General features: G+C 39.2%; 3 protein-coding genes across 3 annotated transcripts; all 3 read right to left on the minus strand.

Annotated features, from left to right (window-relative positions):
* Positions 1 to 5,082: 5,082 nt before the first annotated feature.
* LOC146946799 (uncharacterized) lies at positions 5,083 to 7,420 on the minus strand. Its single transcript, XM_085748310.1, has 3 exons — positions 5,853 to 7,420; positions 5,150 to 5,570; positions 5,083 to 5,091 (listed from the first exon to the last, which is right to left on the minus strand). Exons 1-3 carry the CDS (start codon positions 7,418 to 7,420, stop codon positions 5,083 to 5,085), a joined length of 1,998 nt encoding a protein of 665 aa, XP_085604436.1.
* A 519-nt stretch (positions 7,421 to 7,939) lies between these two features.
* LOC146946800 (uncharacterized) lies at positions 7,940 to 8,707 on the minus strand. The gene has a single exon (XM_085748311.1). It carries the CDS (start codon positions 8,705 to 8,707, stop codon positions 7,940 to 7,942), a length of 768 nt encoding a protein of 255 aa, XP_085604437.1.
* An 869-nt stretch (positions 8,708 to 9,576) lies between these two features.
* Positions 9,577 to 10,917, minus strand: LOC146946801 (uncharacterized). The gene has a single exon (XM_085748312.1). The coding sequence runs from the start codon at positions 10,915 to 10,917 to the stop codon at positions 9,577 to 9,579; it is 1,341 nt and encodes a 446-aa protein (XP_085604438.1).
* Positions 10,918 to 24,522: the final 13,605 nt, after the last annotated feature.

Genomic DNA, 24,522 nt, shown 5'->3' on the forward strand with positions numbered 1-24,522 from the left:
TGCCGACTGAGGGACAAAACTGACAATGATTGCTGGGGAGGAAAGAATGCCAATTACCTTTGAAGTGATAATAGCGAACTTGATAAAGAAAAAAATCTGTCTATTACTTTTGAAGTAGTAAAGACGTATTTGTTACCTTTGAAATGGCAAAGACGAACATTGCAAGAAATACAATTGTCTATTACTTTTGTAGTAGTAAAGACGAAGTCTGTTACCTTTGAGCTAGTAAAGACGGACATGACAGGAAATAAAATTGTCAATTACTTTTGAACTAGTAAAGGACAATGTCTGTTACCTTTGAAATGGTAAAGACGAATATGACAAGAAATGAAACTGTCTATTACTTTTGAAGTAGCAAAGACATGTTTGTCACTGTGAATTAGGTGAAAACAAACAATGCAGGAGAGAAACTGTCTATTACTTTTGAAGTAGTAAAGACATGTCTATTACCTTTGAAATGGCAAAGACGAACATAATGAGGAATGAAACCGTCTATTACTTTTGAATTAGTAAAGACGTGTCTGTTACCTTTGAAATGGTAAAGACGAACATTAAGATATAAAACCGTCTATTACTTTTGAATTAGTAAAGACGTGTCTGTTACCTTTGAAATGGTAAAGACGAACATTAAGAAATGAAACTGTCTATTACTTTTGAATTAGTAAAGACATGTCTGTTACCTTTGAAATGGTAAAGATGAACATTAAGAAATGAAACTGTCTATTACTTTTGAATTAGTAAAGACATGTCTGTCACCGTGAATTAGGTGAAAGACAAACGTGATAGAATTTTTAACAAAGGAACCTCGAGATAAGGTTTTGAACAAACACTACGGAAATTTCGACTGATATCGGTAAAGATGGATATTTGGTGGGACCTGCCACTTGAAACGAATTTGATTGGTGACGCTTTTTGAATCAGTCCTATTGGGGATGACACTTTTATGAGATACAACTGAAATAAGAGAGTTGGGTGATAATGCAACCATGTATAAGTGATATTTGTGTGCATGCTATGTATGAATGACTGAATGAATGTATGAATATGTATGAGACTCATATGACAATATGATGGTAAGACTGATGAGACACAGCTGGGCAGGTCCAAAAGAAAATGGCCCGACATCACGCTACAGGCATTCAACACTCTTCATTGGGGATAACATTACCTGGGGTTGAATCAAACATTGTCGGGGTAAAGCCCTTTGAATAAACACTGGCAGAAGTCGCCATTTCTAAACCGAGGCACTTTCTCAAATTCATGCTTCAAATAGTCATTGCTTTTTTTTTTGTATATTTCTTTTTCACCTTTTTTTTTTAAATCCCTAACTTTTGCCTGGATCGCCCTTTCGGGTTTTCAATCCACCGGGACGCTCTTCTTTTGCCTAAGTCGCCCTTTCGGGTTTTTTTTAAACTTAGCGAGCTCTCTTTTTTTCTTTATTTCTTTTTTCTTTCTTTTTTTTTTGACTATGTCTACTTGTTGCATCTACCTGCCTTCGAACCGAACGTTGACACATGCTTCTATGATACATAATTGTAAAGGTAATATGTTTGTCATTTTTGTTCTTCTCGAAGAAAACACAAAAGTTTCAAAAGAATTTTCAAAGTTTTTTTTTTTGCTTCAAGTACTAATGTAAAACTGGAAGAAATTTTGCACATACAATAAATAAGAATTCCAAATAAAGAGGCACATGCTCAAATTGATTTAATAGAAATGGTAACCGGCCAAAGGCATGACACCACAAATTACAGAATTTGGAAAAATGGTAATTAATATGGGGAAGGTACATTGAACATAATAACCGCTATGTTCCCAAAACAACTTTGAATTCCACTGCTTTGATGCTTCGATATCGGAGAGCTTCTGACAGCTAAGGTGCCCCAAGTGAGTGATGCTTAATCTGATGCAGTTACTTGCCATAATCCCTTGATTTTTGCATAGATCGCCCTTTCGGGTTTTCGATCTATCAGGGTAAACATTTTTTTTTGCCTCTAATTTTTGCATGGACCGCCCTTTCGGGTTTTCAATCCATCGAGACGCTCATTTTTGGTTTAGACCGCCCTTTCAGGTTTTCGACCTACCGAGCTGTTCTTTTATACATTTTCTAGACAAAGTATTCCTTGACTGCATCAGAATTCACAGGACGAGGTAACTCCTCTCCATCCATATTTGTAAGTATCAGAGCACCACCAGAGAAAGCTTTCTTAACAACATAAGGACCTTCATAATTAGGTGTCCACTTGCCCCTTGGGTCTGGTTGAAAAGACTTGATACTCTTGACCACACGGTCTCCTTCTTTAAGCTCACGGGGACGCACTCTCTTATCGAATGCTTGCTTCATTCTTGACTGATATAGTTGTCCGTGACACAAAGCTGTCATGCGTTTTTCTTCAATCAAGTTCAACTGATCATACCTATCCTGACACCATTCGGCTTCAGTCAACTCAGCTTCTTTCAAGATTCTTAACGACGGGATCTCAACCTCTACCGGGAGTACAGCCTCCATACCATACACCAAAGAGAAAGGGGTTGCCCCTGTTGAAGTACGTACTGAGGTACGATAGCCATACAAAGCATAGGGTAACATTTCATGCCAGTCTTTATATGTAACCACCATCTTCTACACAATTTTCTTGATATTCTTGTTTGCAGCTTCAACTGCACCATTCATCTGTGGTCTATAAGGAGAAGAGTTGTGATGTTCGATCTTGAAATCATTGCACAGTTCTTTCATCATCTTGTTATTCAAATTGGTACCATTATCCGTGATGATTTTGTTAGGAACACCATATCGGCAGATGATATTGTTCTTGATAAACCGGACCACCACTTGCTTGGTCACATTAGCATAAGATGCCGCCTCAACCCACTTGGTGAAATAATCAATGGCCACTAGTATGAAACGATGTCCGTTGGAAGCTTTCGGTTCAATCCGACCAATCATATCGATGCCCCACATAGAGAAAGGCCACGGGGAAGAAATAACATTGAGCATAGACGGCGGAATATGGATCTTATCCGCATAAATCTGACATTTGTGGCACTTCTTGGCATGTTGGTAACAGTTAACATGCATCGTTATCCAATAATAACCTGCTCTCAACGCCTTTTTAGCCATTGCATAACCACTAGAATGTGTCCCGAACGAGCCTTCATGTATTTCGTGCATTAACAAATCTGCTTCACGCCGATCTATACATCTGAGCAAAACGACGTCGAAGTTCCTTTTGTACAAAATATCGCCATTCAAGAAGAAACTACTAGACAATCTTCTTAGAGTCCTCTTATCTTTGCGAGATGCCCCGGTCAGATACTCTTGTGTTTGAAGGAAAACTTTAATATCATGGAACCACGGCTTGTCGTCGAAGACTGCTTCAGCAGCAAACACATAAGCGGGCCGGTCAAGGAACTTGACGCTGATTAAAGGTACATTTTTAGGGCAATTCACTTTGATCATTGAAGATAAAGTAGCTAGAGCATCTGCCATTTGATTCTCCTCACGAGGGATATGATTCAATTCTACTTTGTTGAAGAAAGTTAACAGACGTCTGGCATAATCTCTGTACGGTATCAACCCAGCATGATGAGTTTCCCACTTTCCTTTAATCTGGTTGACCACAAGGGCTGAATCACCATGTATCTTGATTCTTTTAATCCTTAAATCAATAGTTTCCTCAATACCCATGATGCAAGCTTCATATTCTGCAATGTTATTTATGCAAACAAAACGTAGCCTTGCAGTAAAAGGAATGTGATTGCCCTTAGGAGTAACGAGGACTGCCCCAATTCCGCTACCATAGACATTAACAGCTCCATCAAATATCAAACCCCATTCAGATTCAGGATCAGGGCCTTCATTAATGAATGGTTCCTCACAATCTTTCATCTTTAAATACATGATCTCTTCATCCGGGAAGTCAAATTTGATAGGCTGGTAATCTTCGATTGGTTGATGAGCCAAATGATCTGCCAGGATACTGCCTTTGATAGCTTTTTGAGTGCGGTACATGATATCGTACTCGGACAACAACATCTGCCAACGAGAAATTCTTCCTGTTAAAACAGGCTTCTCAAATAGGTACTTGATTGGATCCATTCTAGATATCAACCAAGTAGTGTGATTAATCATATAGTGGCGGAGACGCTTGGCAGCCCAGACTAAAGCACAACAAGTTTTCTCGAGTGCGGAGTATCGAGATTCGCAATCAGTAAACTTCTTGCTCAGGTAGTAAATGGCGTGTTCTTTCTTTCCAGTCTCATCTTGTTGACCAAGTACACAGCCCATAGAGTCTTCTAACACCGTCAAATACATGATCAAAGGTCTTCCTTCAACTGGAGGGATGAGAATTGGAGGTTCTAACTAATACTCCTTGATACTATCGAAGGCTTTTTGACAATCTTCAGTCCACTCGATCCCTTGATCCTTGCGAAGCAATTTGAATATTGGCCCACATGTAGCAGTCATGTGAGAGAAGAATCTGGATATGTAGTTCAGTCGACCAAGGAATCCTCTGACTTGTTTCTCAGTCTTTGGAGCAGGCATTTCTCTGATGGCTTTGACTTTGTCGGGATCTACTTCGATACCCTTCTGACTGACAATAAAACCCAGAAGCTTCCCGGATCTGACACCGAAGGTACATTTATTAGGATTCAGTCGGAGTTTGTACTTTCTTAAACGCTGAAACATCTTCAACAAATACTCAACATGCTCTTCTTCAGTCCCTGACTTGACAATCGTATCATCTACATAGACTTTAATCTCTTTGTGTATCATGTCATGGAAGATCTTGGTCATACCTCTCTGGTAGGTGGCACCAGCATTGATCAAACTAAACGGCATCACTACATAGCAGAAGGCACCCCAGGGGGTGATGAAAGACGTCTTTTCTCTATCTTCAGGAGCCATCTTGATCTGGTTATACCCGAAGAAACCATCCATGAAGGAAAACACTTTGCATTTAGCGGTATTATCAACCAATACATCAATATGAGGTAAAGGGAAATTATCCTTCGGACTGGCTTTGTTCAAATCTCGGTAGTCGACACACATTCTGACCTTGCCATCTTTCTTCGGAACAGGTACTATGTTGGCTAACCATTGAGGATATTTAGAGGTGATTAGAAAACCAGCGTCAATCTGCTTTCGTACTTCTTCTTTGATCTTGAGGGCCATATCAGGATGAGATCTTCTCAATTTCTGCTTAACTGGAGGGCATTCGGGCTTCAAAGGCAGTCGATGTTCCACTACTTCAGTATCTAACCCTGGCATGTCCTTGTATGACCATGCAAATATGTCGGCATACTCCCTAAGATGCTCAATTACTCTTTCTTTAACTGTTGCACCCAACAATGCCCCGATCTTGATCTCTTTCATGTCTTCCTCAGTACCCAGGTTGACAATCTTGATTTCTTCCTGATGAGGCTGAATAGCCTTTCTTTCTTGTTCTAACATCCATCTGATCTCATCAGGAATCTCTTCATCCTCTTCTACCATAGCCTCGTAAACAGGGACTTCAAAGTTGGGAGGGAGCATAGGGTTGCCATGTTCAACGGGCTCATTTATGTTTAGTCTGCACATGATTTATGATTGATTTTAATGAGTAAATGCAGACCTTTGAATTTGATTTTTAAAAGGAAGAAAACAAAATAAGAAAAAAAACAAGATTTTTTTGGTTTTATGTGTTACCATTTTTCTAGAAAATGCGAAATAAAATAAAGTAACGGTCGTGATAGAAACGACGATTTTTATTTATAACAAAAGTATTTGAAGCAAAGCCCTACATGATTTCACTTTCGTTTGGGGCAGGGCGAAAGGAATTTTAAGAAAAACAAAAACAAGACAAACACATTACTTAGAATAAGGCATCACAGAAGGGACGTCCACCGCGATCCAGTTGCAGCAAGTTCCTACGGGCGTCACAAAGACGGGTGTTGCTTCTTCGGACTGATCCTCGAGCAGTGCATTAATCTCTGATGGAGCATGAATGAATCCTGCACTATGAAAAGTACCTTCAGTAGGGTTGAATTCCCCAGGCTTACTGTTGGGAAAACCTATTCCTTCTTTGCGTTTGTTCTCAGTCAGCTCCACTAACTGACCCCAACTTTCAGTCTTACCTTCTTGTATTACTCTCTTGGCATCCTTCAGAGAAGCCATACAAGTCTCAACCTTCTCCACATTCTCTTCAGAAGAGAGTCCTTGAAATGATGATCCATCTGTACTGTTACCACCAATAAAGGAGAAGGATGACAAATGGCTAACCAACAATGCTACCTCACCGTTCACGGTTATGAGTTTCCCTTGACTGACAAACTTTAACTTCTGATGGAGTGTGGACGTTACTGCCCCAGCGTTATGGATCCAAGGCCTGCCGAGTAGGCAACTGAAAGAGGCCTGTATTTCCATAATTTGGAAATTAATCTTGAATTCATGTGGGCCCACCGAGATAGGCAATTCTATTTCCCCATACACAGACCTTCTAGTCCCATCAAATGCCCTCACCGTCACTGAGCTGGGTTTCAAGAGAGCCTTCGAACATGACAGCTGATCCAGGGTAGATTTTGGCATTACATTGAGAGCAGACCCAGTGTCTATTAGAACATTTGACAGAGAGTCCGATTTACAAAGGACAGAGATAAGTAACGCCAAGTTGTGGTTTCTTCCCTCCGGTGGGAGGTCTTCATTGCTGAAACTTAAGTTGTTGCAGGCAGTCACATTTCCTACAATACTTCCAAACTGACTTAACGTTACGTCATCGTCCACATAAGCCTGGTCCAAGACTTTCATTAGAGTCTCTCTGTGGGCGTCAGAGCTTGATAATAGAGACATGATGGAGATTTTTGCCGGAGTTTGCAACAGTTGATCCACAATCGTGTACTCGCTCTTCTTGATCAATTTCAGGATTTCATCGTTATCCTCATAAGTGGTTGCACTAGATTGTCCCATTGTTTTGCCTTTACCCAAATTCTGCTCCTTCATTGGTTCTTCTACCGGAGCACCAGCTTCTTTCTGAACAATAGAAGGGATAATACGTCCACTTCTCAGAATTTGACTATTTTCGGCTATATTGTCCACATGGATTGGCAAATCCAGTGGTATCTTCTTTCCATCTTCTACGATTGCATACTCATAGTTGTACGGGATGGTCCTTTGAGAAGTGTATGACATCTGTTCTGGAGAGCAAATTACCAGAGGAGTGCTGGTTGGCTTCGCCTGGCTGAGCGTTATCACTAGCGGTTCCCGGGTTCTGAATACTGGTGTGATGACACAAACATCTTTATCCTTGTTTTTCCTGGTGACAATTAGCTCTTTTCTGTCCAGCAAACCCTGCACGTCATTTTGGACTTGTATGCAGCCACGAGGATTTATAGAACATATGTCACATGCTTCATGATCATGGTTGAAAAGAATCATCTCACACATCTTTATGTGTATCGGGACCAATGGAGTCTTGATATCACGAGAATCGAGGACTGGGCTATCTTCTTGATATATTTAGATCATGTTAATAGCAGGCCCATGAGGTGGTAAAGGATTGTTTTGGGCAATAGGGTCAGGATTCGTGAAAGATAAATCTTTGCTTTGGATCAGTTTCTAAACTGCATCCTTGAGAGCGTAACACTGCTCCACATCGTGGCCTTGTGCTCCTTGATGGAAATCACATGTGAGCTCAGGGCGGTACCAGTGAGGTAAGGGATTTTGTACCTGGGGGGAGGCTTAGTTTGCACAAGGTTTCTCGCAAGCAGAGAAGGCAGCAAGATTTTGTACAACATAGGTATGGGTGCAAAATTGTTTCTAGGAGGGCGAGGTTGTTGTGGAGCTTGGAAACGATGTTGTTGTTGAGGATTATGTGGTGGAGGGTAATATGGGTGTTGGTAGAGTGGTTGAGGATTTTGTGGTTGATAATTTGGCTGGTATAGTGGTGGATAATATGGTCGAGGATTATGTGGTCTTTGTGGTTGATGATTTTGTTGTTGATTTGTATTGGTGGTGGGTGTGATGGCAGCAACATGTTGATATGCTGGATAGTGTTGCCGGGTTCTCGTTGGTCATCATACCGACTTCTTGTTCATTCCTCCTTGGAAAATTGTTACCATATTTCTTCGTACCACTAGTAGACGCACCATCTTTCACTATTCGTCCTTCTCGGACACCTTCCTCTACACTTACACCTACGCCGAGCATCTCCGCGAAGCTCCTGGATGCATTCCCTACCATTTTTCCGTAGTAGAATGGACTGAGAGTTCTCAAGAATAACTTGGTCATCTCTTTTTCTTCTACCCGTGGGCTAACCTGGGCAGCAATATTTCTCCACCGATGAGCGTACTCCTTAAATGTTTCTCTGTCCCTTTGAGTTTCAGCCTGGAGGTCACCTCGATCTGGCGCCATGTCTACGTTGTAATCATATTGTTGCACAAAGGCGTCACATAAATCCTGGAAACTTCGGATGCTCGTTTTGTCCAAGTTCATGTACCACTTCGAAGCGGGGTTAGTCAAGCTTTCTTGGAAAAAGTAGATGAGGACCTTATCATCCTTAGCATATGCAGACATTTTCCTTACATACATCGTCAAGTGGTCCTTGGGGCAGGAGTTTCCCTTATATTTTTCAAAATCAGGTACCTTGAATTTATGGGGTATCTGGACATCCGGTACCAAACAGAGGTCGTAAGCAGATCTCCTGTAAGCTTCTTTTCCCTTTAGGGCTCTCATTTCCCGATGCATCTCTTCATACTTTTCTTGTAAGTCTTCAACCCTGTCGTGCCCCCCATACTCCCAGAATGGAAGATGGGTTCTTCTTCTTGCGGTGTAGTATGAACAGCGGGTGCTGAAAATGTTACAACAGTGGGAGGAACCATAGTAACTTGCTGAGGAACATGAGCTGCATGTTGAAAAGTAGGCATTTGTGCTTCACATGCAATAGGACGGAGTATCTCGCCAGCAGTCAGAGGAGGAAACCATGGTGTGGAATGTTGTGGAGCAGAGTATGTTGGAGTTTCAACACATACCGTCCAATCCGGGATAGCAGAGGTAGTAGCTTCGGCTTGGGTCCTGATAGGAGGAGGAGGTGGTGGAGTCTGTGCTACTGCCAACCGCTTTACCAGATTGGTTAATTCTTCCATCTTTGTTTTCATGTCGGCCAACTCATCCAATTTGGTGTTCATGGCAGTTACCTCTTCACGGAGTGTTAGATTCTCTTGCTCGAGAAGATCCATCTTTCTCTTTACGGTTGCTCGAGTGTAATGAGTACGGGTAGACTGGTGGAGAATACGTCGGGCCACTTTTGCAACGAACTTACCTTTTTTTGAAAAAGAAAAATTTGTATGAGACTTTGAATTTTGAGACTATGAAATGCAAAATGATGTATGATGTTATGCAAAAATAAACACATTTTTTATTTATCGAAGGACTTATAGAAGCAATTTTGTAAACATTATAAAAGATAAGGGATAAACTTTACAAATAGAAACAAGATAATTCCCTTTTTAACAAAACTGAGCCAAGGGATAGACTCCAAAGTACATAACAGAAAGCTATAAAAAAGAAAACGAAATGGGAAACTCTTGAGCTCCTGTAGTGGACTACTCCCCAAAGTCTGGGTGTGCACTTGCAAAGAGATCCATGCGTCTCTTCTTTCTCCCAGGACAAACCTTGTCAAGTAAATCCTGGTTTTCTTGGACAACGGCTTTTAGCCTAGCGTTTTCTTCCTTTTCCTTGCGATTAACCCAAATCTGCTGATCTAATAAATTCTTCACAGTATCATATTCTCGCTCCTTCTCGCGGTACTTTCCTTCCCACATGGACTTCTCACGCCTTTCGATGTCCAACTGCTTCTGATACCCTCCCAAGGACTCAGGAGGTAAAGGTAAGGGTATAGCTGGAACGGTCGAGGTCACCAGCCTTTGTCGAGGGTAAGGCATCTTCAATTTATTAGCTCGATCAATGACCCATTGGACATAATTTTCATGAGCGATCACCGACCTCTTTCCTAACTGATTTCTATCTTTCCTGACAATGGAATACCAAGCTTTCTCGAACTGAGCTCTTTGATTCACATCATCCTTTTTGTAGAGGAAGAAAACTTTGTCTAGGATGAGGTACACGGGCTTCCTCTCCATATAATAACCAAATTGTCGTCTAGCAAGAATCGGACTATAGCTAATTCCTCCACGTGTACCAAGAAGAGGTATATTGTTGAAGTCCCCGTATCTGTTAATGATGAACTCTGGGTCACAAGTTGGGTTAAACCAATCTATGTCCTTTGGGGTCCAAGTCATGAGCTTCTGGGACCAAAGGAGACGTTCTGGTCTAAGCTTGGGACGGGGTAAGTGTGAAGTAATCCAGCGGTGGAGTAAAGGTGTACAGCAAACGATGGTCCCTTTTTCTTTACGAGTGCATTCATGAATGGAAACATAGGTGTCAGCAAGCAAAACAGGAACCAGGTTTTGGGTTAAGAAGATCCGAATGGCATTCATGTCAACAAAATTGTCAACATTTGGGAAGAGGACCATACCATAGATAAGCAAGGCGAGGATAGATTCAAAAGCAACGGTATGGGATTTCTCAAAACAAGTGGTGGCTTTTTGGTGAAGGAAGTTGTATGGTAGGCACTGGAGACCATCTTTGAGGGTGAATTCATCTTTTATATCGGCGACCTCAAGGTGAAGGGCTTTTGCGATGGTAGAAATTCTAGGAGTGAGTCCAGAGGCATGAAAGGGTACTTCGTTGAGTACGGGTAAACCAACCCAATGAGAGTACTCCTCTAAAGTAGGGACAAGCTGAAAATTTGGGAATGTGAAGCAATGATAGATCGGATCGTAGAGCTGGACTAAAGTATTGAGAAGTACCACATCCACTTTTGTCCTGAGAATATCGAGTAAATTACCATACCGTTCTTGAAAACGATCCGGATCCTTCAACATCTTTGTCAAATTCTTTAAACTCTATACATCTGGACTTTTGAATTTATACCCATGAGTTCTCCTTCCAACACCCTCCATATCCTATGATGTTTACAAAAACTTATATGAGTCATTCGATATTTTAATGGATGGAAAAAATGTTTATGGATGAATGCATATATGCATGATTTATGCTACACAAACGGTGAAAACATGGTGAAGTATAAGTCCATAATGTTGGAGTCAAGGGTAACAACGCCATTTGGTAAGGACTATGGTTTAATTTGCACTTGTAACAAGGGTTCTACCAAGTTCCCAAAGTCCAACCCCCTCTGAATTTTATCGGATACCGAGAAAACACCCGGTCCAACAACGTTCGTAGGAAAGTCTCGTTTGAGTGTAGTATCGCGTGTCGACTAATTCCGAGAAAACACCCGGTTAGCCATCGCACTACGTCCTAAAAATCCAAGATGGGTTAAGGGTTACTAAAGGTCCTTAGCGTTCAACGAAAACTTAAGAGTAATAAAGTCTAAACGTGAAAACACACGCCGACATATATCACTTCAAGCTCCTCCGCTAAGTGTGGTTATCTCACATGTGTCAAGACACGAGTATACCCTCGGTATGACACTATGAGTTTACCACTCCTATCTTATATTTCTCTCAAGCCCGGGTTAGGACTTATCTCACCACTCATATTTAGGAAAGAAGAAACAAGAAGGAAGAACATATATACACATATTTCCATCTTTTACTAAAATTTTATTTTTTAGCAAGTTTATAGCACAAAATTTAAATAAAGCCAAGTTAGGCTCAACCCTCTTACTTTTAATTTCCCCAGTGAAGTCACCATTTCTGTCGCGTCATTTTTCGGACGGTCGAAAGCCATTTTGATCGGCGTTTGACCCACTTTTGATTTCACGACTGAACATTTAATTCTTTTCAAAAGAAAGTGGAAAAAGGTTCAAATACCACATTTTTTAGGGATTAAGGGTTCGGGGGTTGGTTATATTTAGGGAAGGTGTTAAGCACACTAAATATTCGTAGTACTCTACGAGAACCTCTTGATTTTATTTAACTTTTGTGCTATAAACTTGCTTGCTTTAAAAAATGGAATTTGAAATGATAAAATAAAAGAGAGACTTAATTATCTACATTTTATTGATTTGGAAGGACGCGTGTCCCTTGCCTACGTACCCGTGAGGGATCAAAACCTCGTAGTTCGGGGTAGAAATTGACGTTTGATTTGTTTTGTGTTTTTTTAATAGTTTTTAAAAAAAAAGGGTTTTAAAATGAAAAGCCAAATGACAAATTGGAATTTGTTTGTATTTTTTTTATATTGAAAGAAAGATGACTTAAAGTAGAATTATAATTGATTGATGATTTGATTAAGAAATAAACTAAAAAAGACGATCACTTGATTTAAAAAAATCAAGGTTTGCTTATAAAAAATATTTTTGTGATTTTTTATTATTTGCATGTTTTTGTTATTTTGGAATGATGAATGAAAATTATATAAGCAGAATGAGAAAAAAAATAATGTTAAGATGAAAATATAAGGTTATTTTAACACGGACCAGAATACTCTGGAGAATGATTATATAAGCAAAAAAAATATAATATTAACAGTTGATTTAGGACCAGAGCACTCTGGATTAATTTATTCAAACAAGGACCAGATCGTTCTGGAGAATAATTAAATTAAACAAAAATATAATATTAACGGTTAATTGAGGACCAGAGCACTCTGGATTAATTTAATTGAACAAGGACCAGATCGTTCTGGAGAATAAATAACTTAAACAAAAATATAATATTAACAATTAATTAGGACCAGAGCACTCTGGATTAATTTAATTAACACGGACCAGATTGTTCTGGAGAATAATATAAATTAAACAAAAATATAATATTAACAGTTAATTAGGACCAGAGCACTCTGGATTAATTTAATTAACACGGACCAGATTGTTCTGGAGAATAATATAAATTAAACAAAAATATAATATTAACAGTTAATTAGGACCAGAGCACTCTGGATCGGGGTGTGTATTTAGTGTAAAATAAATGAAAAAAAAAAGATAAAAGGAGAAGAAAAAGAGGGAGGGAAAAAAAAGGGAAGATGATATACCTTTTATAGGGAGAATAAGAGAAAGACAAAAAGATGAGGGTTGTTTTGTTTTTTTTGTAGTGATGGTGTTTTTTGTGTTGATTTGTAGTGATGATTGTGTGATTTTTTTTTGTGGTTTTATGTGGTGGTTTATGTGGGTTTTTCTTTTGGATCTAGATATGCTCAACACTTGTTTGAGACTATGATTACAAAACAAAACTTAAAGAATTATGATCCAAGATATAATGAGAGAGCAAGAGCTTGTTTGTTTGTGAAGAACTTTGTAAGTGAATGATATTTGCACTTGAGAGATAATTGCTTTGTTGTGTAAGTTCCTCCTTGATACTTGTAAGCCTTCCTCTATTTATAGACTTTGAGATGCTTGTTGCCCACATAAAATTCCAAACCACCTTGCTTTAATTTGAAAGTCTAAATTGCGCTCCAAAATTTGCATCAAAGAAGCACATGTTATTTGGCACTTGAAGATTGATCTTGAGATGGTCTTTGCTTGCAAGGAAAGAAAGCAAATGCTTTAGGCAAGCTGTAGCAATTGTTCACGTGAAACAGCTAATGAGAGATAACTTTGATGAAGTTATGTGATGTGTTGGAACAAAATGTGTTTAACAATGAACCTTAAAGAGTTTTGATGATAACAAGGTATTAAAAATTGTAAATTGGACTAGCTAATATTTGTTCAAGTGTACAGGACCATAATTATAAAGTTACATCATCATTGGTTCTGAATGAGCAAATAAAGAGCAAAAGAAAATGAAGCTTAGATGATTCTGAAGGCAAAGCGCTCCTGAAGTCAAGCTGCTCCTGAAGAAATAGCGCTCCTGAAGAATAGTGCTTCTGAAGACAAGAGGTCCAGAAGCCACATCATCAGAAGCTGCGTCATCAGAAGCTGCAGAAGTCATATCATCAGAAGCTGCATCATCAGAAGCTGCCTCATCAGAAGCTATTTCACCAGAAGCTGAATCTCAACTGGATTTGCAAAAGATTCAAGAATTGAAGAATTATCAATGCAAAAGCTGTCCATTGGATTCGAAAACACAAACAAAGGATTAGTGGAATTTTGCAACGGTCATTTCAAAGGTGTTTGAAGGCTTGTGCTTGCATTTTGGACGAAAGCGTTGACATTGTACTTTGTACGAATTGTACAACCACGTTCTCCACTACTCTGTTTTGTGTCCACGCTTCAAGACAAGAAAACAGCTCCAGAATACGGTCTCGCCTGCATATATGTTCCTTTGGATAAGGAATGGATTTCAAATTGGTTCTTCATAGGACAACAACCAAATCAGGCAAAAGATCATTGGTGAAAGATCAAGCTTCAATAACGACTCTTTGGTGTGCTGGAAATTTCACAACGTCTCTTTCACACCTCTATATAAAGGAGTGAAGACCTAGAGATTTGGTAATGCAAGAACGCTGAACGAAAGACTCACAAGATTTTCACAAGTACCAAACCTCTGCTGAAATTGTTCTGCATTCACTTAGAATTTCTGTGTCTCAAAGTCATATCTTAGAAATTTTTAAGTCCATTGAGTCTGTATCTGATTTGTATTGTGAGCACCTCTGATTGTATATCAAATGTTCAACCTTAAACAATTTTCTGTGTAATTTTGTTTAGTTAGGAAGTCTCTTGCAGTTGTGCTTGAGCAGGAAGTCTCTTGATTGTGTTCTTGAGCAAAGGAAGTCTCTTGCTTGTGTGCTTGAGCATTGGAAGTCTCTTGCTTGTGTGCTTGAGCATTTGTAATCAGATATTACTCATAGTGAAATCTCCTTGGAAGTGCAAGGGGGACTGGACTACTTCCGGATTGTGGAAGGAACCAGTATAATTGCTTTGTGTCGTTCTTCTTCTCTCTCTCTGTTTTATTCCGCTGCATTTAGATTCTGATTATCACTTCAGAAGCTGTCTCACCTAGCTTCTGATCAGTGTGTTCAGTTTTTAAGAGAAACGAAGAATTTTTCAAAACACAATTCAACCCCCCTTCTTGTGTTTTTCTTACCTTCAATTGGTATCTAGAGCCTTGGTCTGTTGTGTAACACTTAACCGTGCAACAGTCAAAGATCTGAGAAAAACATGTCTACTCCTCCTCCTACTGGTTCTAGTGATACTAGCTATAAACATGTCTCACATGATTATAGTGATAGTAAGAAAACCAGTGTTGGAAAAGTTCCAAAGTTCAATGGAGATGCTGAAGAGTTCTCTTGGTGGAAGACCAACTTTTACAGTTACATCATGAGCCTGGATGAAGAATTATGGGATATTCTGGAAGATGGTGTTGGTGATTTAGTCCTTGATGAAGAAGGAGCTGCTGTGGATAGAAAGAAACATACTCCAGAACTGAGGAAACTTTACAAGAAGCATCATATTATCAGAGGAGCTCTTGTCACTGCCATACCCAAAGCAGAATACATGAAGATGAGTGACAAATCCACTGCTAAAGCTATGTTTGCTTCTCTCTGTTCAAATTATGAAGGAAGCAAGAAGGTCAAAGAAGCAAAGGCTCTTCTGCTTGTACATCAGTATGAGTTATTCAAGATGAAGGATGATGAAACTATTGATGAGATGTACTCAAGGTTTCAAACCTTAGTTTCTGGGCTACAGATTCTAAAGAAGAGCTATGTTGCTTCTGATCATGTAAGCAAGATACTCAGAAGCTTACCTGCCAGATGGAGACCAAGAAGAGTAAATCAATAGCTCTTCCATCCAAAGGCAAGTCATCAAAAGCTCTCAAAGTAGTTGAATCTGAAGAGGAAGAACAGTCAAGTTCAGATTCTGAACCAGATGCTGCTGAAATGGCCATGCTCTCAAACAGACTTCAATATCTGGCCAAGAAGAACAGAAAGTTTCTCGCCAAAAGGGGTAACTCCAGAAGCTCAAGGAAAGAAGATCAGAAGGGATGCTTCAACTGTAAGAAGCCTGGACACTTCATTGCTGAATGCCCTGATCTTCAAAGAGAAAAGTCAAAGGACAAGTCAAAGAGGTCTACATTCAAACCAAGCAAACTCAAGAAGCAGATTAAGCAGAGTTTAATGGCAACCTGGGATGATTTGGGTAGTGAATCTGGATCTGATAAAGAGGAAGCTGATGAAGATGCAAAGGTAGCTGTTGGGTTGGTAGCAACAGCAACTTCAGAAGCTGGATCAGATTCAGACTCAGAAGATGAAAACGAGGTATATTCCAAAATTCCCAGAGATGAACTTGTTGAGTCACTTAAAGAACTTCTTACACATTTTGAAGTAAGAACCAATGAGTTGAAGGATTTAAAAGAAAAATATGCTGATTTGGTACAACAGCAAAAATCAACTCTATTGGATCTGAAAGCTTCTGAACAAGGACTTAGGGGCTTTGACTTCATGTGTAAAACATATGAAGATCAGCTCAGGTTCTTATGTCAGAAGCTACAAGAAAAGTGTAATGAAAAACCTTTAAGTAACCATGAAATTGCTCTTGAAGATTTTATTATATCTGGCATTGACAGAAGCAGAGTAGCTTCTATGATTTATAGCATTTACAAGAATAATGGCAGAGGAATTGGTTTTCCAGAAGTGAAACTTGAGAAAACCAATCTAAAATCTTGTTGTGAATGCATCAAGGAAGGTCTGAAAACATTCTTTGTACCAGAAGGGGCTGAGTTGGAAACTGTTGTTCAATCAGAACCTGAAGCTTCTAGTCCTAAGGCTAAGATTACCTCAACGCCAAAGAACTCTAAGTCAAAGGCTATGATCAAATCTGATTCCAAGACTTCAAAGGTCAGGATCCTGAAAAGATCAGAACCTATTCCTCAGAGTCTGGTGAAACCAAAATCTGGGGTTCTGAAGTCTAAGTTTCAGAAGAAGATAGTTACTGCTTCTGAAGTACCAAAACCTAAGGTGATGGTTAATCAGAAGCAACCCAACTCACAGCACAAGGTACAAGAAGTGAAGAGTAAAGCCTTAAGTACTAACCTTCCAGGACCCATAGAACAATGGGTACCTAAATCAAAAAATGTCAATGATGCAGGTATGTCTAAGAGCAGTGCCAAAGCAAAGATCATGGTACCTAGACAGCGGTTGCTCAAGACACATGATAGGAGACAAGTTCATGTTCCTCAGCCTAACAATGAAAGAGGGAGGAAATGTGAAATTTGGAGGCAACCAGTCAGGCAAGATCATAGGTACAGGAACTATTGGTAACTCCTCTACCTCAATTAATAATGTATGGTTGGTAGATGGTCTTGAACATAACCTTTTGAGCATCAGTCAATTTTGTGATAATGGTTATGATGTGCTTTTTGAAAAACCCAACTGTACAGTAATCAACAAGGAAGACAAATCCATTGTGTTCAAGGGAAAGAGAGTTGACAATGTCTATAAAATCAATTTTTCTGAACTGGCTGATCAGAAGGTGGTTTGCCTACTATCAGTGAATGATAAGAAATGGATGTGGCACAGAAGGTTGGGACATGATAACTGGAGGTTAATCTCTAAGCTTAGTAAGTTACAACTTGTGAAAGGGCTACCAGACATTGACTATCATTCAGATGCACTCTGTGGTGCATGTCAGAGAGGGAAAATTGTGAAATCATCTTTTAAAACCAAAGACATTGTTTCAACCTCAAGACCTTTAGAATTACTCCATATTGATTTATTTGGACCAGTGAGTACTGCATCCCTATATGGAAGTAGATATGGATTAGTCATTGTTGATGATTACAGCAGATGGACTTGGGTGAAATTCATAAAGAGTAAAGATGTTGCGTGTGATGTATTCAGTAGCTTCTGCACTCAAATTCAATCTGAAAAAGAATCAAAAATTTTGAAAGTCAGAAGTGATCATGGTGGAGAATTTGAAAATGAGCCATTTGAAGCCTTTTGTGAAAAACATGGAATTTTCCATGAGTTCTCTTCTCCTAGAACACCACAACAAAATGGGGTTGTAGAGAGAAAGAATAGAACTTTACAAGAAATGGCCAGAACCATGATTCATGAAAACAATTTACGAAAACATTTTTGGGCAGAAGCAGTGAATACAACATGCTATGTTCAAAACAGGATCTATATTAGACCTATTTTGGAGAAAACAGCATATGAACTCTTTAAAGGAAGAAAACCCAATATCTCTTACTTTCATCAATTTGGATGTACATGTTACATTCTGAACAACAAGCTCTACCTAAAGAAATTTGATGCCAAGGCCCAAAGAGGAATCTTTTTAGGTTACTCTGAAAGGTCAAAGGCATACAGAGTGTATAATTCAGAAACACTCTGTGTTGAAGAATCTATGCACGTTAAATTTGATGACAAGGAGCTTGAAGATAAAACTTCAAAGCAAGGTGAAAGTTTTGCAGAGATACAGGTTCCTGAAGCTACTCCAGAACCTGATCAGATAGCTGAGTCTGAAGATAGTCCAGAAGCTGAACCCACATCAGAAGCACAAGATGAAGCTGCTTCTGATGAAGCACAAGATGGCTCACATCAAGCAGATCCTCCCAGAAACACATTCAAACACAAGTCTTCACATCCTGAGGAGCTAATCATTGGAAACAAAGATAGTCCAAGAAGAACAAGATCACATTTCAGACAAGAGGAGTCAATGATTGGACTAATCTCAATGATTGAACCTACAACAGTTGATGAAGCACTTTCAGATGATGGATGGATCCTAGCTATGCAAGAAGAGTTGAATCAATTTCAAAGAAATGATGTGTGGGATCTGGTACCCAAACCTCAGCACAAGAACATTATTGGAACAAAATGGGTATTCAGAAACAAGCTGAATGAGCAAGGTGAAGTAACAAGAAACAAAGCCAGGCTTGTTGCACAAGGGTATAGTCAACAAGAAGGCATTGATTACACTGAAACGTTTGCTCCAGTTGCAAGATTGGAAGCAATCAGGTTACTTCTTTCCTATGCAGTTAATCATGGCATAATATTATATCAAATGGATGTCAAGAGTGCTTTTCTAAATGGTGTCATAGAAGAAGAAGTGTATGTCAAGCAACCTCCTGGATTTGAGGATATTAAATATCCTGACCATGTTTTTAAACTGAAGAAATCACTATATGGCTTGAAACAAGCTCCCAGAGCTTGGTATGATAGACTAAGTAATTTCCTAATCAAAAATGACTTTAAAAGAGGACAGGTTGATACTACACTCTTCAGAAGGACCCTTGGGAAAGATATTCTTGTTGTGCAAATATATGTTGATGATATAATATTTGGTTCTACTAATGCATCTCTTTGCAAGGAATTTTCTGAGTTGATGCAGGATGAATTTGAAATGAGCATGATGGGAGAGCTGAAGTTCTTCCTTGGCATTCAAATCAATCAATGCAAAGATGGAGTCTATGTTCATCAATCAAAGTACACAAAGGAGCTTCTGAAGAAGTTCAAACTTGAAGATTGTAAAGTGATGAACACTCCAATGCACCCCACGTGCAACTTAAGCAAAGAAGATGAAGGAGCTAAAGTAGATCAGAAGCTGTATAGAGGTATGATTGGTTCTTTGTTATACCTCACTGCATCTAGGCCAGATATTTTATTCAGTGTATGCTTGTGTGCAAGATTCCAATCAGATCCTAAAGAATCTCATATGACTGCTGTCAAGAGAATCTTCAGGTATTTGAAAGGAACAACTAATCTTGGACTCCTTTATAGGAAATCCTTAGATTATAAGCTAATTGGATTCTGTGATGCTGATTATGCTGGTGATAGGATTGAAAGAAAGTCAACCAGTGGCAATTGTCAATTTCTGGGTGATAATCTTATATCCTGGGCTAGCAAAAGACAAACAACTATTGCTATGTCTACAGCAGAAGCAGAATACATTTCAGCTGCAAGTTGTTGTACACAACTACTCTGGATGAAACATCAGTTGGAAGATTATCAGATAACTGCTAACAGTATTCCCATTTATTGTGATAATACTGCTGCTATTTGTTTGTCTAAAAATCCAATTTTGCATTCAAGAGCGAAGCACATTGAAATCAAACACCATTTTATCAGAGATTATGTTCAAAAAGGAATTTTAGATATACAATTCATTGATACTGAAAATCAATGGGCTGATATATTTACTAAGCCTTTAACTGTTGAAAGATTTGATTTTATAAAGAAAAATTTGAACATGCATTACGTGTCTGATTAGATGTTTGCTTGCTCCTGAATAGGATTTTAGGTTCTGAAGTTAGTTCAGAAGCAGTAGTCCATCAGAAGCTCTTTATTGAGGTTCTGAGGAAAACTCGCTTCTGATGACGTCAGCATCTGAAGTCCAGAAGCTGGATTTGTTGCTTCTGAATAGTTGAATTAGTGGAAACGTTGGAAGTTACCTTTTAAAAAGTAACTTCTGGCCCACTAACTTGGTAGTCACTCTGTGAACTTCTTACGTGGCCTGTATGTGTTGGTGTATAACTAAAAAGGGCAATGATGATTTAATAGCTTTGAAAGTACTTTTCACGCGCCCCCAATTTTGTCATTAATGTTATGTTTGTTTGTCTCTTTTGAATTGCAATCGTTTTACTTTTAACACTTTGACAATTCACACACCACTCACTCACAACAAACACATTTCCTCTCAAACCTCTTGCGAAGTAAGCGCATTCTCTCAAACTTAGAACCCTAAGATCTTCATCTTCTTCAAATCTTCTTCAATCATCAAATGGCATCATCAAGCTCAAAAGTTTCAGAATCTACATCAAACAAGCAAAGCGTATCAGAATCTGGGTCCATCTACAAAGAGAAGACTATGGATATTCCATGGAAATCCTTAATCGTCCAAGTAGAATCACCAGTGGACTTCACTTCACTCAAGAAGTACGAAGTGGACATGGAAGGCTACGTAGAAACTCAGAAACTGTCTGGCTACTTCAACATGCTAAATGGGCCAACATTTGTGAACTTGGTCAAAGATTTCTGGTTAAGGGCTGAAATTGTCAATAGAAAGCCTGTGAAGGCAGCAGATAAACCAGCTGGGTCGAAGAAAGGAAAGAAGGAGATTGAGTTGAATCCCACTTCCTTCAGTAGCCTTGAGATAAGGTCTGAAGTGATGGGTATTCCCATAATCATCACAGAGGAGATAGTTGCTAAAGCTTGTAGAATGGATGCAGAAGGAAGGTTTCAAGAAATTGTTAAGAAGGATGATGTCCTTCTGCAAAACTACTACAACACTCTTCTGGGTGGAAACAAAGATGCTAAGCCTTCTGAAATGGAGATTCACAATAGAATGTTGGTGAAATTCAGCAATGATTGCTTCTTTCAAAGAGCAGGTGGGTCTGATCAACCCAACAACCAACAGAAGCTAGCAATCTATTTCATGACCAATCTGGAAAAGATAAACTTTCCAAGATATGTATTGGATCATCTCTGCTGGGCTATTAATGAAAGCACAGTCAAAGGAAGGAAACAAGTGCCCTATGGAAGATTGCTCTCTGAGATCTTTTATCAAGGGAAAGTGCTGGATTTGTTGAGAAGAACAAGGGATGCTTCTGATAAATGCTTCAAAGTTTCTACTGCAGAGAAGACTATCAGTAGCAAGACTTTGCATTCAATGCACTTTTTCAAGACAGCTCCTAAAGATGAGAAATGGTTGGAGTTGACCACAGAAGAATCTGAGATTATCAGGGACTTTCCTTCCATAGTTAAGGAAAGTAATCCTGAACACTTAGCTAGATTAGTAGCTGAGTACGTCTTGGAGGAAGATGCGAGGTCTCAGGAGGAAGCTGCTCTTGCTAAAGGGAAAGGCAAGAAGGCCAAAGCAGTTGCTGTGTCAGAAGCTGCTGTTTCTGATGCACCTAAAGGGAAAAGGGCCAGAACTAGTTCTGAATCTGATGCTGCTCCTACTAAAGGAAAGAAGGCCAGAACGAGTACTGAGTCAGAAGCTGCTATTGCTAAAGTTGCTAAGTCTGAAGCTAAACCTGTTTCTATCAAGGATAAAGGAAAGATGCAGAAGATTGGTGCTGCTTCTATTCCTCAGAAGAGAAGAAAAGGTAAGGCAGACTTGGTAATCACTCAAGAGCAGCTGGAGGAAGCTCTTGAAGAAATGGAGAAAGAAGAGGCTGATCCCAAGCTAAAGAAGAAGAAGGCTCCTCTTCAACTTGTGAGTCCTATGGTTGAGATGACTCCAATAAGGAAAAGGATGGCAGATGAACGTGCTTCTGAACTTATTTCAGACAAAAAGGATCTAAAAGCACAATACACTCATCAAAGAGATGAAAAGCTCAAGGCCTTGGGTATGGAAGATTGTGATAGGTACTTCAAAGAGAAATTGGCTGAAGTAAGAGCCATTGCTGGTAAATCTTCTGAAGACAATGAGGATGAAGAAATGATGATATTTATGGAGAATGCTCCAGAAGAGGGAACTTCAGAAGTAGTTCCTCAAGCTGCTAGTCCACAGAAGATCACTTCTGAAGCTGGCCCTGCAGATCAGGTAATTCAGATTCCAGTCACCTCTCTCCCCATTTCACCTTCTTCACCATCAGTACCTGAACCAATAGAAGACACTTCTGTCTTAGACAATCTTGCTCTCCATTACTCAGGTGAGTTACCCATAGACAAATCTACTTCAGAAAAGGCCTCTGAAGCAACTCCAGAAGCAGCTGCTTCTGAAAATGTTGTTTCAGAAAACCCCCATCAACAAACACCTGAACCACATAAACCCACAACACCCCCACAATCACCAACAGCTACCATTGACCCCCAACTCAACACTCAAACATCAACTTCACCACAACAACCACCAACTGAAATTGAACACTCCCCACAACCAACTCCCATGGATGTTGACAACTCTCTAGTCAATGTTCAAGCCTCAACCTCCCCTCAAGCCTCTGACCAGCCTTCGTCTTCAAACACACAAACACACTTTACCATTCCAATTCCTAACCCTTTTCAAGATTTGGAAATCAGTGATTCTGATCTTGAAATCCTTGAACAACCACCCTCAAACATCCTGGAATCTGGATATATTAATTCTGAGCTTCTCTCAATCCTGAGTCAGATGCATAATCTTGTGGATCAACGAAGGACAATTGATCTCACAAGTGCATATGAAGACTCCTGGGCATCTCTTCAGAACCGGGCAACTGAGCTAATTGAAAGCATAAGGGCTAAGTGCATCAGAAGCAAGGAAGCATCTGTCAGGAAGTTAATGGAGCATCTGAATCAGAGTCTCAGAGTAAGAAGTTCTACACTGCTCCTGGCAAACCAGCCTTTCTTCTTAGAAACGGATTACTTGACCAGAGAAGCAAGGTTGTGTAAGCTTCTGAAGAAACAGATGGCACAACAGCAGCAAGAAGCTAAGGAAAGGGAACAGGCTCTTCTCCAGAGGCAACAACAGCTTGAAGAACTGTTGCAGAAGAAGATTGAAGAAATGGAGGAGATGAAGAAACAACATCAAACCAACCCTTAGTTGCACACCCTTGTGTTTTTCTTTGTGTTTGTTGTTTGTTTTAAATTCCTAGTCCTTGCTTCTGAAACCATTCTGTTTTAATTCTCTTTGCTTCTGAATGCTTACTGCTTCTGACTGCTTACTGCTTCTGATAATTGGATATTCATGCTCATATATTTTGATCTGCTTTGTTTAAATTAATTTCTTGTATACTCTCTTTTGTTTGAGTTTTTTTTTTCTCAAATCTTTTTGTATTTTATGCTTATTTGTTTATTTCATTTTTTTTGATAATGACAAAAGGGGGAGTATATGTGACAAGTATTTAAAGGCTCTGAGCCCCATTAATGGCATTTGAAATTTTTGAAAAACTTCTATCATTTTTTTTACCTTATTGGTATAAGCTATGAACGAACGAAGAAGTATCAAAATTCAAGTAAAATTAATTGAACCATTCTTCTTTTCTATAAGTTAATTCTTTCAATGATTCAATTTTTTTTTAAAAAAAAAACTCTGATAATTTTATTGTGCGAAAAATGAATTTAATTAACCTGGATAGAACTTAGGGGGAGCTTACAAACCTCACCTTAAAGACTATCAGACTCAGGGGGAGTTTGAGCTTACAAACCTCAGATTCTGAGCTTACAAACCTCAGAACCCCAAAGTCAACTTGTTAATTAGATTAACAACAATTGATCAATTTTAAATACTTTTGTTTGTCATCATCAAAAAGGGGGAGATTGTTGGAACAAAATGTGTTTAACAATGAACCTTAAAGAGTTTTGATGATAACAAGGTATTAAAAATTGTAAATTGGACTAGCTAATATTTGTTCAAGTGTACAGGACCATAATTATAAAGTTACATCATCATTGGTTCTGAATGAGCAAATAAAGAGCAAAAGAAAATGAAGCTTAGATGATTCTGAAGGCAAAGCGCTCCTGAAGTCAAGCTGCTCCTGAAGAAATAGCGCTCCTGAAGAATAGTGCTTCTGAAGACAAGAGGTCCAGAAGCCACATCATCAGAAGCTGCGTCATCAGAAGCTGCAGAAGTCATATCATCAGAAGCTGCATCATCAGAAGCTGCCTCATCAGAAGCTATTTCACCAGAAGCTGAATCTCAACTGGATTTGCAAAAGATTCAA

The sequence above is a fragment of the Medicago sativa genome, chromosome 2, assembly GCF_051527215.1.
Source record: "Medicago sativa cultivar Bolivia chromosome 2, Bolivia_mono, whole genome shotgun sequence".
Classification (NCBI taxonomy): Eukaryota; Viridiplantae; Streptophyta; class Magnoliopsida; order Fabales; family Fabaceae; genus Medicago; species Medicago sativa.